Raw genomic sequence first — 15,292 nt, 5'->3', positions numbered from 1 at the left:
TGCTCAGTGTTGACGTTGCGAGGCCTAGCTCTTTAGCCAACTCCGTCCGCTTTCTCTTGAAATCCTCATCGACCTTTCGAAGAATGTCTAATTTCTCTTTAAAGGAGAGTGCTTTCCGCTTGCGAGACATAGCTCGCTGCGACTAGGCAAAATGGCGCAAACACGAAGAACGCGACCCGAAGCGCAGCAGCCACTCCATCTGACGGCTCGCAGAAAAGGAGGAAAAGTACAAGAGCACCAAAAGCGCCACCGCTTCAATCTCTTCACGCCCAGTCGCGGAGTCCGCGCTGTCCGGCGCCGCGCCTCCTCACCAAAATATAAGGAGAGAAAGCGCGTGACTGCGCGCTGTTCTCTTTCGCGGCCGTCGGTGGGGCGGCGTTTATTCGTATCAACCGACGCAGGCTGAAAATTGATTCGTAACAACCATTCTCTAGCACGTTGCAAAGTAATGGGGCTTGGCCGGGATCACAGGAAAATTCGTATCATCCGGAAATTCATATTAGCCGTGATCGTATCATCGAGCTTTTACTGTATATTGCTAGAAGATTGAGCATAGTGTGCCTCTCCTCTCTCTGTTGCATTTTCGCTAAACTTATTGACGGTTGCATTTTCAGTTCTCCCAGAAAGAAGGCAGCATGCGAGCCCACAGTGTGGCTTGATAAGTGCGGCTTGATAAGGATGCTCGCTTCATGCTTGCGCGATGGTGAGTTGTAAATGCCACATCACTTGTAGACGTCTGCTAAAGACGTGACATTTGTGCTCCTCCACAGCTCAGTTTAGGTTTTCGAAGTGAAATTGCCCGAAATTCATTACGATGTAGAAAGTAGTGGTGTCAGCTTTTTGGATGTCTGGAAAGGCTTATGCTTGGATGACTGGCCTCAAAAATTGCATTAGGATCAGCCGTCCTGACTCTGCCAACAGTGCTAGTAAAGTCGTTGCTCGCAGATGCCGGCATGTCCGATGGGTGCCGATGCACGTAAAAGTGACCGAGAATATTGCTGGTGGCATTTTGGAAAGGCTCTTTATGGTCTGTTCGCAGCCAGAGGGCTTATATTTTCATGATTTCACTTATCTCAACATTGTTTTCTATTTTTACAGCTTCGAATTAACGGGGTTTTACTGTACAAAGACGTTCACTGGACTGCAGATTATCCCTCGAGACACACAAAATGCGGTGAAGAGGCATTTCATGCTGCTTTGCTGCATTTTCACAGAAGAGCTTGAATGACAATGATGGTTTTGTAAGACAGCTTGTACGAAAATGGCAGCCATGTGACTGTTCTGCAGCCATTGTCATCTCTATGCACAGAGCTGTGCACCCGTTTTTGAATGACACGCACTTGCATGTGCTTGACTTGACTTGATCCGAACACTACAACTGAGCCGCTATTCTGGACATTCCGCCATTTTCTTCAAGGCATGACGTAGGCGCGACGCTTACAAAATGGCGCTGATGGCCCCGTTTTGCTTTCGTAACGTGACGCACATTTGACGTTTCGCCTAAGAAACTGTATTGTAGGCATTGAACCTAGCATTCTTGATAAAGGAAAACAGTTTTCCTCCCCAGTAAAAATAAAGCCGCTAGCTCAAAGCGTGCGATTATTCCATCAAAATCGTTTCTCGCTTCCGTCGTCTGCATACGCGCAGGCTGTCGTCTGCTTCATTAGATAGGATGCATGTCCTCGTGAAACTGAATGAGTCATCGTATATTGGCGCCCACGCGCTTGCTTTCTACCTTGAGACAACATACGCGACCTGCCAGTGATGATCAGCGCACGCTCTAGGCCGCGTTATCGCTATCTCGTGATCCGCAAGTGACTCAGCCAGACTCGTCTGGCTGAGAAGCGGCCGAATATCATCGATAGCGTTGCGCGCGCCACAGGTATCTGCTTGCACGACGCAAGCGCCGGCACTGCCATCTCTTGTTCACTTCGCTGCTTACTCGCACCGCGAGAGGAAACTTCAAGACGCCGCCTTGCGTACATTTATTTTTATAAATTAAAAAGTCGCCATTGTCATAGCCTTTGATTACGCGAAAAGACATTAATATTGATTACAATACAAACGCAGTGGCAAAAAGTGCAAAAAGTCGCAAGAAGTTTGCTAGTTGCAACCAATATTATTTCAAATAAACATGTTTTTAATAAAAATGATGGCTCAAAACACAAATGTCAACACCACCCGAGAGCGATGCAAATGCTATGAGCACGCGTTGTGAACAAAAGATTTTCATCGCCCCAAATGACAGGGAAAATGCGGCGATACGCATGCCTCTCCACTGTCATTGCATATGGCCGCTCATTACCATAATTCGCGCGGCTCGTCGCACCACAAATTATGGCGGAAAATCTCCGCAATCGCGGCCCAGCGCAACGTCACGCAACGTCAAATTGACGTTTACGAAACAGCCCTTCCTGTGACGCTCCTCGCGGGATATTCCTTCAGCCAATGAACAAGCTGACATGCCGGCTATCTTGGAACGCCACCACATATTCGCGAAATTGTAGATGCACTGCACGGGCTTCTGCACGCTACCGTCCACTTTCTTTTTAAAGCGCTAAAGTCGCAATATAGGTGCCAAGGGCCACAAAAAAGTATTAGTCGATAAAACTTGCAGCTCCACGTCACGTTTCGTCATTCTGACGAGAACGCAAAATTGCATTTTGCAATATTTCCGTTTCCCGGCACAAATTTCAAAACACGTGACCTCTGGGCAGCCAATGAGACAGCCAAGATGGCGGATAATGGCGGCCGTGCAGCCGCCATGCGTGTCCAGAATAGAGCCCCTGAGCTGGCTTGCGGGCCAGGCTTGGCCCACTCAGTGCATTCATCTTATTAAACAATTCAAATGTCAGATCCGTTCTCATAGTTTTATGTGCTTAGCTTCCCTCAGTTGGAAGCTACTGCTGTGTCCCTTCTGTTGTATCCTTTTTTGACTGGCTTTGTGCACGAACTCATGAGAATGCATGTGAGGCCCTGCGATCGGACGTGGATGCAAGTGTGAGTAGATTGTTTTTGTGCTTCTGAAAATGCTTACTGCAAGTGTGTCCACAAAACACCATGTGTTACTACACGTACAGGGACGTGCATTGTTTCTTAAAATTGTAGAAAAAGGATTTCGTGCTTGTTGCTTGCTCTGTTTTTGGTTGAATTGTGCAGCAAGGGGGGTTGCATTTTATGGTTCGAATTGTTAATATAACAGTTAGCGCTGTTACCTGCCTTGTTTGTCAAGAAAAAACTGCGAATTTGCCTTTGTTTGCACACCTTTGCAGTGAGTAATGTTTAAAACATTGCTGCTATGTCACTGCCAGACCTTTGTGTAGTGAATTAAATGTAATGAATTTCTTGTAGTCGATTGTCTTTTGCTAAATTTGTAATTTAAGGATTACTTTGTTTACTGAGTAATGCTCTCTGTAAATCAATTTTTTTCAGTAACCGATTACACGTAACCAGTTACATTTCTCACGAAACAAGCTCTGACAGGCAATGCAGGTTTGACAACCTAAATTCGGCGGGTACTACAGGGTCCAAAGGGATGAAAACATTTACATGGGTTACCTCCTTCCCACAATCGGCGTCCTGCAGTTATGCCTGGATCACTGAAAGTAACGCTAAAATAATTTATTACTTTTTAATAATTGCTCAGTTACTTTTGTGGGGCAGTAATTTGTAATCGTAATTAATTACACTTTTGAAACGAAGTAGTTATAATCGTTACATTTTTTTCTGTAATGTTACAAGCATGGTCACTGCTGGCGTTTGCATTACTGCAGACCATTTCCTTCGAGATTAGTTTATAATAATCTCTCAACCGTGCATCCGAGAGGTGCAGACAAAGGCAAATAGTTTTTTTTTTCTATTTGTTGTTTACATGAAGCGAGTAACAATGCCATATATTGGACTGAATGATTCCGACTGAAATCGATTTGGCTGCAATATTTGAGCAGGAACAGAGCAGCTGTAAGTGCAAAATATTTTTGTGTGGATAACAAGACATGTCCCCATATTGCAATAGCCTGTTGCAGTCACCACATGCATTTTTTGCAATACCGTTAAACCTCATCTGTGCAGCTGCACTTCGTCGGCCCAGTACCTGGCGCCAATGGTGATTGGCGCGGGAAAGGCGCCTCCAGCCGTCAGACAGCTTCGGCTCAACTGTGTGGACAACAAATCCCTTCACGACGCGTGCTGGGCCCTGGCCAGCGATTCGAGCCAGCACGTCACCTCGCTGCACCTGCACAGCACGCTGTGTGTGGAACCCGAGGCAGCGCAAGAGCTGGGCTCCTACTTGGCCTCGACGCAGTGCCTGCGAGAGCTGGACCTGAAGCTCCCCAAGTTGTCTCACTGTTCACACATGGTTGCTGCCGGCCTTGCCCAGAACACCAGCATCCGAAAACTGAAGATCAAAGGTGGGCTGTGCCACATCCCTAGAGGGCCGGATATGAGGGGGGGGGGGGGGCACATCGGGATTGGTCATTTTTGCCAGCTTTGAGGAAAGCAGTTTGCTTCTAAAAGCTATGGCTAGTAGGGGCTTTGGGAGCAAATGCTACAGGCAAGCCAAGGAAATTACTGAGCATTCTTTAACATAGTGTATTTTATACCCTTCAGCCCCAAATAGGCAAAACATGTGCAATGATTTGAAGCAAGCATGCTAAGCTTGTAGACGTGAAATTTACCAATAACCATGAAACGTGGTTTAGTGGCACAAAAACGCAGTTTTAATTGCACAAGTGTAATTTTGGCTTACTTGCACTTGCTGGCAAGTGTAATTTCGGCTTACTTGCACTTGCTGGCAAGCAGCAGTTTGACACTGCTTTTGCCATGCGAGCCATTTTAATGATGTGAACATGGGCTCTGACAAAACTCCAGACTGCATAAGAGCTTTTGATTGCATGAGAATGCGTTGGAAGGGGTGCATGTGTGGTGGGAGTGTCTTCACTGTCCGATGAAGCAACATCATTGTGGACACTTCTGATGACAGCTCGATCCCTGAACAGGCGCACGAATCGTAGCCAGACGTGTACCAAGTACTGCTTCAACCAGAGCACCACCATGGCCTGAGCTTGAGTGCTGCTGTACCTAAGTGTTTAAGTGTTGCTAGGCTCAAAACATGCTAGCACTTCAGCACTGTCAGTATTGAGAGTGCAGCACCCCCCTCTCCTTTTTACTCTGTATGCTTTGATGAGGCTGCCCCCGAGTCTGCCCTGGATTGCATCCACCGCTATTTTAGACCATTAGAGTTACAGAATGGATGCCAAGAGAAGGGAAGTGCAGTTGAGGATGGCAGAAAACTAGGTTGGGTGATGAAGTTTGGAAATTTGCAGGCCCAAGTTGGAATCAGCTAGCGCAAGACAGGACCAGTTGGAGATCGTAGGGAGAGGCCTTCGTCCTGCAGTGGACAAATATATAGGATGATGATGATGATGTGCTTTCAATCGTTTGAACATTTAAAAGTATGATTGCTTGTTGTGCAGAGAAGCCAACACCTCAAGTTCGCAGGAACTTTTCTTTAAAAACCTCCTTTCAGCATGACAGTGTTTCTGAAATCACGAGAGTCGAGGAGTCACACTTTTGTATGTGCGTTTAATTGTGAGTTCAGCATGTCATCATTCTGAACCTTGCATCTGCTTTTGCAGGCATCTTCACAAGTGGAGATGTGGAGATACTGTGTGATTGGCTTTCTGAAAGCCAAAATGTGCACAGCCTGGAGTTCTGGTCCACCAGTGCGATTGCTGGACTGCTGGTGGAGACACTGGCTGAGTCGCTGGAGGAGAGCTACACGCTGACATGGTTCAAAGTCGTCGAATGTGGGAAAAACAAGTCATCGTGGCAACGAGTTAGGAGTCTGGTTGGTGACCGTTGTTGTTGGCACAGTTTTCTGTGAGAGGGCTATCAGGTAGAATTGCTGTACTGGTGTTCACTGGTCCGAAGCCAGAATCATTGGTAAACATACTTGTCTCTTCACTTTCCCTAAAAACCTCAAAGAGCAGAAAAGGTAGTGCACAAAACCACCTTGCTCGGTTTTTCATTGTGAAGCATTCTCTAATGAAAGAAAATCTTTTGTGGCTCAGTATGGTGTTGACCACATCGTGAGTCAAGCTTGCACAATAAGTCTCAACGCAGCAAGTGATCATGGTTCCCACTAAAAAGCAGGCAGACGATGGTTTCGCTGTGGCTTAAGTGGTCAGCCAATACCGTATTTGCACAATACGTTGCGTTGGACCTATACTAAAAATTTCAAATCGAAGTGAGGAGGTCAACTTGCCTTCGAAACCAATGCATGGCACCGCCAATATTGGTGAAATATGAGCAACGCTATGGCTAGGTTACGATGTTACGTCTCCTCTACAGCTCGACCTGTAGCATTTCGCTATTCTGCACGCGTGTTCAGATCGATGTTTCCATTTTTTAAAACATTTACTCTGCACACGGTATACATCGGAGTTTCATTGTCGATAGAAGGGCTGCTGTTTCAATTGCGACAACACGGACACTCAGAATGGCGATGCATTCAGGAAGTATCGATAGTTGATGGTAGAGCTGACACCATTGGCTCTTTGTTTGATGCGTTTGCCTTGACTGTTGACCATGTTTCATTGTCGTGCTTCGTCAATTGTCGTGGGTGCTCCGCGTCCAATAAGCACTTGGCACTCGTTCATGGCATCGTTGAAGAGGGCTGCCTGTTCTCTACGCTGAAAATAAACAAAAAAACTGCGTAGCTGGTTTGACATTTCAGAATGGGGGGTGTGGGAGAAGCAGCTGTAGTAAGGCAATATTTTCAGCTGTGACAGCATGCGGAGAGGTTTCTGCTGGCTTAAGTCGGCATACTTTCTACTGCTGGAAGCCAAGCTTGCAGCATATGTCACTGAAATACGCGATCGGTCATTGCTTGTGTGGCATGTGACATGGTCACGCAACAAGCACAGCTCTTTGCTTTGGATGCGGGAGTACCCTGGACAGTCTTCAAAGCCAGCAAAGTTTATCAAGTGGGCTGACTTCCCAAAACTGGATTTGGAGCGTTTGTATGCTTTACCGCATAACATGGATGGATTGTGGCGAAGATGACTTTAGGAAACTGGCCTTCATTGTGCAACACATATTAGCCGCTTGCCTATTCGCATTGCCAAATAAGCAGGTGCATACTAGATTTCTACTTTCTTTAGTAGCTTTAATGTTGTCTCTATGTTAGTTTTACTACTTTGGAAACATGGAAACCAGGTTCAAGTTGAGGTTGTGTTAGAATTGGGCAAATACTACTACCAAATAAATCAGCGGCATGTTTTGACGTCTTACCTGCATCTTGTTTAATTCGACCGATCAGATAATTCGATCACTTTCGTCAGTCCCGTCAGGGACGAATTAACGGAAGTTGACTGTACTCATATGGTGTCGCAGTGCATTTCAAGAAACTCGCATCGATGGTAACACGAAACTTTCCTCTAGGTATATTGTTGTAGTAAACTTCATGATAGTTAGTCAGTGCGAAGCACTTTAAGGGCCAGGGCTGTCGTTGGCGTCCGTCGCATGTGATCTGTCGTGATCACGCTTAAAAACAAGTGCTTAAAACAGGGTCAAAACAAGTGCAGAATTGATGAAAATCGGTTCATAATGAACTAACATGATTAAGGAAACACTAAAGGATAGTGGTAGAAGCCTTAGTCTGAGCATCACTCAGCAAAAAGGACAATGACTCAGCGAGAAAAGATTAACACTCAAAAACCACTGAAATGGATTCAGACGTGAGTAATAAGTGAAGGAAACACTAAAGGATGGTGGTAGAAGCCATAGTCATGAGCATGACTCAGCCAAAAAGGGTTGCAGCGTGCAACCGTGGCTTCGGCTGCGGTCGGACGATTTGTGGCAACTACGTGCAGTTGCAGAATGTAGCTCAAATGCAGTTCCAATCCAGCTCAAATTCTGCTCAAATCCAGCGCTTAATGTAGCTCCAATTCTGCTCAAATCCTGCGCTTGTGTAGTTTTTAAATTCAGCTCAAAACAAGTGCAGAATTGATCAGAACCGGTTCAAAATAAACTAACATGATTCAGGATAATTTGAAAGACTGGAATAATCAAACATTAAGTGCATTAATTAGCAGAAACTCGTTAAAATCTGTTTCGAAACACCAGACTGGTACCAGTGCAGTGCAAGAGAGGGCGCCACCACCCCACAAGATCTCGATTGCACCTCCCTCCAGCGCTACTCCAGCACAGGCGCATGCATCACTGCTTCACACTTCCCCAGGACTCACGTTAGTGCAGCTGCATTGGCACTTGATTTGAGCTACACAAGCGCATAATTTTTTTTTTTCACATTGGGTCAATTTCTGTTATGGCCTCTGGTGCTTACACTGTCTCTGGTCGATGCACTTTAGGAAACCACGTGCTCATCCATTGGTGCTGTTTGCAACACATCTGCTGGAACCAAACTTGTACATGTGAACTTTCTGCCTGTTGCAGGTACAGCGCAACGCGGGTCTGGTGCAGTGTGCGGCCGGATTTGTCCTCGGCTCAGAGCTGACTCGTGCCGCGCTGGGCTATGAACGGGTTGCACCATGGCACCCCCAACTTCTGGGAGCAGTCCAGCGCATGGGGTCTCTGACTCAAACCGAGGCAGAGAAGCGTATCAAGAGCGCTGCCAGGCGCATTCACGCCAAGGTACGGGCATTTCCGCAAATGTTTTAATGCAATTAACAGGGGTAGTGAAGCTGCACCAGTTGCGCCAAAGTGCTGCATTTGCAACTTGTTGAACCAAAACCGAAAAGAAGCTTCGAAGTGCACCAGAGTTGCCGCAAAAAAGTGAGCGCAACCACCGAGGGTTTGTGCTCAGGCCGGTTTTCGATGGAAGTGGCCGTGAAGCAAATAGCCATAGAAGCTGCTGGTGCAACTATGGAAGCACTCGAAAACGTTTTCTGTCTGGCTCTCACGGTATCGTGAAACAACCATATTGTTACGGGGAGGCAAACACAACAGGAAAACGTATTTACAGTATATTTACAAGGCGATCAAGCGTCAACCATATAGCCGAGAGCGCGCGCCAGATCATCAGCGTCTTCTTCATCGATGCTCCTCTAGATGAATCATACCGTGACATGACCCCCGGCTGCTCAAGCACCGTCACGGTGCTGGCTATGATCCAGGCGAGTGGTAAGGTTTAAGGCGGGACACGTGAACAACGTCAGTAGGTGATGAAACGGTTGGCGAGGAAGACTCGAGCGGGCCAATCTCATACGTGACGTCTGTTACACGGCGTAAGACACGGTAGGGTCCGGAGTACCGCGAAAGCAATTTTTCTGAGAGTCCAACACGCCGAGTCGGAGTCCATAGAAGCACAAGGGCACCCGGAGTATAGATAACGGCGCGATGACGGGAGTCGTAGCGGTGCTTCTGGTGGCCTTGCGATGTAGTAAGGCGATGGCGAGCAATTTGGCGTGCCTCATCAGCTCGGGAAATGGCATCACGAGCGTACTCAGTTGGCAAATGGACGGCATCGGGGATGATAGTGTCAAAAGGTAACGTTGGGTCGCGGCCAAACAGGAGATAAAAGGGTGAAAAACCAGCAGTATCATGACGGGAGGAATTGTCAGCGAATGTAACGAAGGGCAACGCAACATACCAGTCGTGATGGCCAGATGATACATACATAGAAAGCATGTCAGTAAGCGTCCGGTTGAAGCGCTCAGTCAAGCCGTTAGTTTGTGGGTGGTAAGCCGTCGTAAATTTGTGTTTTGTCGCGCAGGAGCGAAGCAGGTCATCGATAACTCTGGAGAGAAAGTAACGGCCACGGTCAGTAAGGAGTTGACAAGGTGCTCCGTGATGTAAGATGACATCGTGTAGCAGGAAATCAGCGACGTCCGTAGCACAACTGGTAGGGAGAGCGCGTGTAATTGCGTAGCGGGTGGAGTGGTCCGTATCAACGGCAATCCATTTGTTTCCAGAAGTAGAGGTCGGGAAAGAACCGAGGAGGTCAAGGCCAACTCGGAAGAAGGGGTCAGCTGGAACGTCAAGGGGCTGAAGGAGGCCAGCAGGAGGCTTAGGTGGTTTCTTTCGGCGTTGGCAGGGTTCACAAGCAGCTACGTAGCGACGAACTGAGCGGTAAAGACCGGGCCAAAAGAAGCGACGCCGAACGCGATCGTAGGTCCGGGAAACTCCAAGGTGACCAGCGGTCGGGGCGTCATGTAGCTGGCCGGATGCGTAGTAAGCGGATGCATGTAGCAAGCGCAGATGCGTAGGAACGACGAGCAACAGTTCGCGTCCGTCCGGGTGGACGTTGTAGCGATATAACGTGTCATCTTTGAGCACGAAGAGGCGAAGGGAAGGATCGGGCGCTGCGGAATCCAGCTTCTGAATAAGCTCACTTAAAATGGGATCACGGCGCTGTTCATCACGGATGTGGCTTAAAGCGGAGAGCGAGAGTACACATGCAGGCGTGTCATCGGAGGCTTCAGGCGGATCCACGGGATTGCGGGATAAACAGTCAGCATCCCGGTGCAATCGGCCAGGTTTATAAGAAACAGAGTAAGTGTATTCTTGGAGCCGGAGTGCCCAGCGACCAAGACGCCCAGTGGGATCCTTAAGCGACGAAAGCCAGCAAAGTGCGTGGTGATCGGTAGTCACAGTGAAATGCTGGCCATGTAAATAGGGGCGGAATTTTCCCACCGCCCAAACTAGAGCAAGACACTCCCATTCTGTAATAGAGTAGTTCTGTTCGGCTAAGGAAAGGAGACGGCTGGCATAGGCGACAACACGGGCATGCCCATTCTGATGCTGGACTAAAACAGCGCCAATTCCGTAGCCGCTGGCATTGGTGCGGAGTTCTGTTGGAGCGGAGCTGTCGAAATGAGCCAGGACAGGTGGTGTAGTGAGCGACGTGATGAGGGTAGAGAAGGCGGCAGCCTGTGCAGCACCCCAAAAAAACGAGACGCCTTTCTTCACTAAGTTTGTGAGAGGGCGTGCGATTTCCGCGAAATTCTTCACGAAACGACGGAAGTAGGAGCACAGTCCCAGAAAGCTACGAACTTCCTTTGTGCAAGTCGGAACGGGGAACTGCTGCACAGCTCGAACTTTGTCAGGGTCGGGGCGAACACCGCTTGAGTCGACGAGATGACCGAGCATGATAAGTTGCTGACGTCTGAAGTGGCACTTAGACGAATTAAGTTGCAGGCCGGCTTTGCGAAAAACAGAAAGGATAGAAGAAAGTCGGTCGAGATGCGTTTCAAAGTTCGGTGAAAATACAATGACGTCATCAAGATAACAAAGGCAAATGGACCATTTAAAACCGTGTAAGAGGGTGTCCATCATGCGTTCGAAGGTGGCCGGGGCGTTGCATAAGCCGAAAGGCATGACTTTAAACTGATAAAGGCCGTCAGGGGTAACAAAAGCGGTCTTCTCACGGTCCATGTCATCAACGGCGATCTGCCAGTACCCTGACCGAAGGTCTATTGAAGAAAAATACTTGGCGCCGTGAAGGCAATCCAGGGCGTCGTCTATGCGTGGGAGCGGGTACACGTCTTTTTTGGTGATCTTGTTGAGATGCCGGTAGTCCACGCAAAATCGCCAACTGTCATCTTTCTTTTTAACAAGAACCACAGGAGAAGCCCAAGGGCTGCAGGACGGCTCGATTATATCTTTGGCAAGCATCTTGTCGACCTCGTTTTGAATGATGCGGCGCTCAGCTGGAGAGACGCGGTATGGCCGTCGATGGATCGGATGGGCATCGCCAGTGTTTATGCGGTGCTTGACAGCGCAGGTTTGACCCAGAGGACGGTCGCAAAGGTCAAATACGTCCCTATAAGAGAAGAGGAGGCGAAGGAGATCGTCAGCGTGATGGGACGAAAGATCTGGAGCAATCATTTTCTTCAGGTCGGGAGGAGACAGATCTGGCGAAGAAGACGGGATATCGGTGGTGTGCGAGCGACCAGCATCAGGAGGAGACAAGGTCGAGATAACATAATCGTAGGAGGGCGTCAGTATAGCGAGTGAAATGTCTTGTGGGAGCACTTGTGAACACAGTCCGAAATTAATCACAGGAAGGCAAGTAAGGTTGTCCCGTAAAGTGATAACAGTGTGAGGCAAACCAACACTGTGTGTCAACAGAACGGCGGTGATGGGAGCGAGCACATAATCACCATCGGGAACTGGTGGAGAGGGCGTCACAGCAACACAAGTCACGGCTCGCGGCAGCAAACGGACATGCTCAGCAGAACAGAGCCGACTCTTGATTGGTCCGGGTTGATCAATTACACTTGGTAGGTCGAGCTGTACAGTACCAGCGGAACAATCGATGAGGGCGGAGTGGGCGGACAAAAAGTCAAGACCGAGGATGACGTCATTGGAACAGCAGACGAGGACGGTGAACAAAACAGAAGTTTGACGGCCGGCAACACTGACACGTGCGGTACAAAGGCCAGCTACGGGAGACGTACCACCGTCGGCCACACGGACAACACGTGATGGGGCAGGGGTCATAACTTTCTTCAACTGCCGGCGGAGGTGAGAACTCATAACAGAAATATGGGCGCCGGTGTCAATCAAAGCAGTAACAGGTAGGCCATCCACTTCAACGTCGATCAAGTTCTGATTGGTAGGGAGCGTCAACAGAGGAATTGGAGAGCAGGTCGGAATAGCAGCATCACCTCCAGGAGCTGCAGCCGTTAGTTTCCCGAAGGAAAACGCCGGGAGTAAGACGGGGACGGGGAACGGCGTGGTGGAGGTGACCGAGAAGGTCGGCGTCGTGGGGAGGGCGAGCGGCTGTAATGGGCGGTGGTAGTAGTGGTCTCGGCAGATGTTTCCTGGTCAGGTTGGCTTGGCACCTGGTGCTGGCTTCGGGGTGGATAGCGGAAGCTGGATGAGCTGGGTCGAGAAGACGAGGGCCAAGGACTTCGGCAATATCGTGAAATGTGTCGAACACGTCCACATCGAAAGCAAATTGGCTTGTCGTCAGGCGTCCGCCACGCATTCGGATCGCGATAATTCGGAGTGGGGTAACGGCGTTGGAGAGGGTTGAAGGTGGCCGAAGGGTAACTGTCAGGGTGGTCTAGAGAGCAGATGGTTTGGAGGCCCACATTTGCCAGTTCTTGGCGAACAATGGATTGTATAAGGGATATCGTAGGTGGGGCATCACAGGGCTCTCCTCGCATTAAATGTGCGGGCGATGCGGCTTCGATTTCGCGTCGAACGATTCGGGTGATGGTCTCCGATGTTGAAGGCTGAGTCGGCATACGAACATCCTCACACGTTGATGTCGCTGCCGTGTTCGGAAGGCGGGCGAATTGGTGGGCGATACGTCGGCTTTTAGCATCTTCGAAGCGTCGGCATTCAGTAATAATCTCGTTGACTGTCGAAGAGTTTTTAAACACGATCAGGTTAAACGCATCGTCCGCGATCCCTTTCAGCAGGTGCGCAACCTTATCGGCTTCAGTCATCTTGGCGTCAACCTTCCGGCAAAGGGTCAGCACATCCTGAATGTACGTCAAGTACGGCTCGGTAGGCGTCTGCACACGCGAGGCAAGTTCTTGCTTGGCAGCACGCTGGCAGCCTGCAGGTTGGTCAAACAACTCGCGAAGTTTAGCCTTACACACGCTCCAGCTTGTGAGCTCCTCTTCGTTGTTATCGAACCAGGCCTTCGCCGTTCCCTTGAGATAAAATGTGACATTCGCCAACATCATGGTCGGGTCCCACCTGTAATGTGCGCTTACGCATTCGTAGAGGCGAATCCATTTGTCGACGTCGTCGCCAGCAGTGCCGGAAAAGGTCCCAGGGTCACGGGGTGGAGCCAGGACGACGGTTGGCATGGCGGGCGCCGCTGACGCAGTTTCACCGCTGGTGGACATGCCTAGAGTGGCGACTTGGCGGCCGCTGCGGAGCTCCGTCTTGCGTTATACCCCCAGCACTTCCACCAAGATGTTACGGGGAGGCAAACACAACAGGAAAATGTATTTACAGTATACAGTAAAAGCTCGATGATACGAATCTCACGGGGTCACGAAAAATATTCGTATTAGCCGAAATTCGTATCATCAAAACACAATTAAAACTACTGTCGAATCTCGATAATTCGAACTCGAAGGGGCCCGAAAATTTGTTCGAATTAAGAGGACGTATTTTTGAAGTATTCGTGCACCATAGCACGATGCACGAACGGTGCGAGTCGTGAAATATCGCGGTGCGCAAGCGCATAGCAAGCGCGGGCCACGAAACTGCCCACGCCGGCTAACGGTCGCTTCCCGATAACGACAGAAAACGAAGCTTCAGGGAGCGAGCGGGCGGCGCCGGCACACGGGTGCGCGCGGAGACCGTCGAAGGTGAGGGAGGAGGGCGGCAGGGAAGCGGATATGGGCGCGTCAACTCCGCCGCTTCGGTGGCTCCCCTCGCCCTCCCTCTCAACTCCCTCGTAGCTCTTTCACCTTCGACTCCGTGCGCACCGCCGCCGTGCTGGCGCCAGCTTATTTTAGCCGCCCCCTGAAGTTTCGTTTTCTGCCGTTATCGGGAAGCGAGCGTTTGCGGGCGTGGCAGTTTCGTTGGCCCGACTGTGCCTCCGCCGCTGCTTCCCTCTGCGCTGCTGCCGCAGCGTGCAAGGTCAACATGTGACTAGAAAATAAAGGAGAAGGGTTCACTGCCATTTTATCCGCGTGGCTGAGACGTCGGCACTAGTGTGTGCTAGAATACGGTTGTCTAGAACACTCTAGTCGGCACGTACACGCTTGTTCCGGCGCGATGCAGAAACGGCGACCTTGCAATTTGAGAGAGGGGGAAATTTCCGCCGCGGGTTCTTTTTTTTTTTTTTTTCCCCGTTCCTTCGCGCGCGGCATGAGGGGTCTCTCCTGAGCTTTTTGCTCTATGGCGGTGTCGGAGCAATGCCGGTCGGAGGCGCCGCCGCGTTATTTGGCGCGCTGCTAAAAGCATTGTCGGTACGCGGTATGTTCGAAGTAAGCGTGTTCGAATTAACGAGATTCGACTGTAGCTTAATTAAAGAGTCAGAGGTGAACTCACTCAGGCACATGTACGTAAAAAGCATTTATTTCTTGAAGCGCCACCGCTTCAAACTCTTCGCGCCCAGTCGCGGAGTCCGCGCTGTCCGGCGCCGCGCCTCCGCACCGAAAGAGAAGGAGAGAGAGCGCGTGACTGCGTGCTGTTCTCTTTCGCGGCCGTCGGTGGGGCGGCGTTTATTCGTATCAACCGACGCAGGCTGAAAATCGATTCGTAACAACCGTTCTCTAGCACGTTGCAAAGTAATGGGGCTCGGCCGGGACCACAGAAAAATTTGTATCATCCGGAAATTCGTATTAGCCGTGAT

The 15,292-nt window shown here is 49.6% G+C and overlaps 1 protein-coding gene across 6 annotated transcripts in view; it reads left to right on the top strand.

Moving 5' to 3' along the window:
* LOC119449022 (uncharacterized) overlaps positions 1-9,525 on the top strand; it is a 71,624-nt gene extending 62,099 nt beyond the window's left edge. For 2 of the 6 annotated variants that reach the window (XM_049666205.1, XM_049666202.1), the window contains exons 7-9: positions 4,072-4,409; positions 5,637-5,848; positions 8,458-9,118. In XM_049666205.1, the coding sequence (XP_049522162.1) occupies positions 4,072-4,409; positions 5,637-5,848; positions 8,458-8,682 (775 nt within the window). In that variant the 3' untranslated portion in view covers positions 8,683-9,118. Of the gene's footprint in view, positions 1-4,071; positions 4,410-5,636; positions 5,849-8,457 lie in introns of all 6 variants that reach the window. The other 4 variants (XM_037712219.2, XM_049666203.1, XM_049666204.1 and 1 more) reach the window with 4 other exon arrangements.
* Positions 9,526-15,292: the final 5,767 nt, after the last annotated feature.

Source organism: Dermacentor silvarum, chromosome 4 (assembly GCF_013339745.2).
Source record: "Dermacentor silvarum isolate Dsil-2018 chromosome 4, BIME_Dsil_1.4, whole genome shotgun sequence".
Taxonomy (NCBI): Eukaryota; Metazoa; Arthropoda; class Arachnida; order Ixodida; family Ixodidae; genus Dermacentor; species Dermacentor silvarum.
The sequence above is the reverse complement of the archived record's forward strand: the minus strand, read 5'-3'. Positions and strand labels throughout refer to the sequence as shown.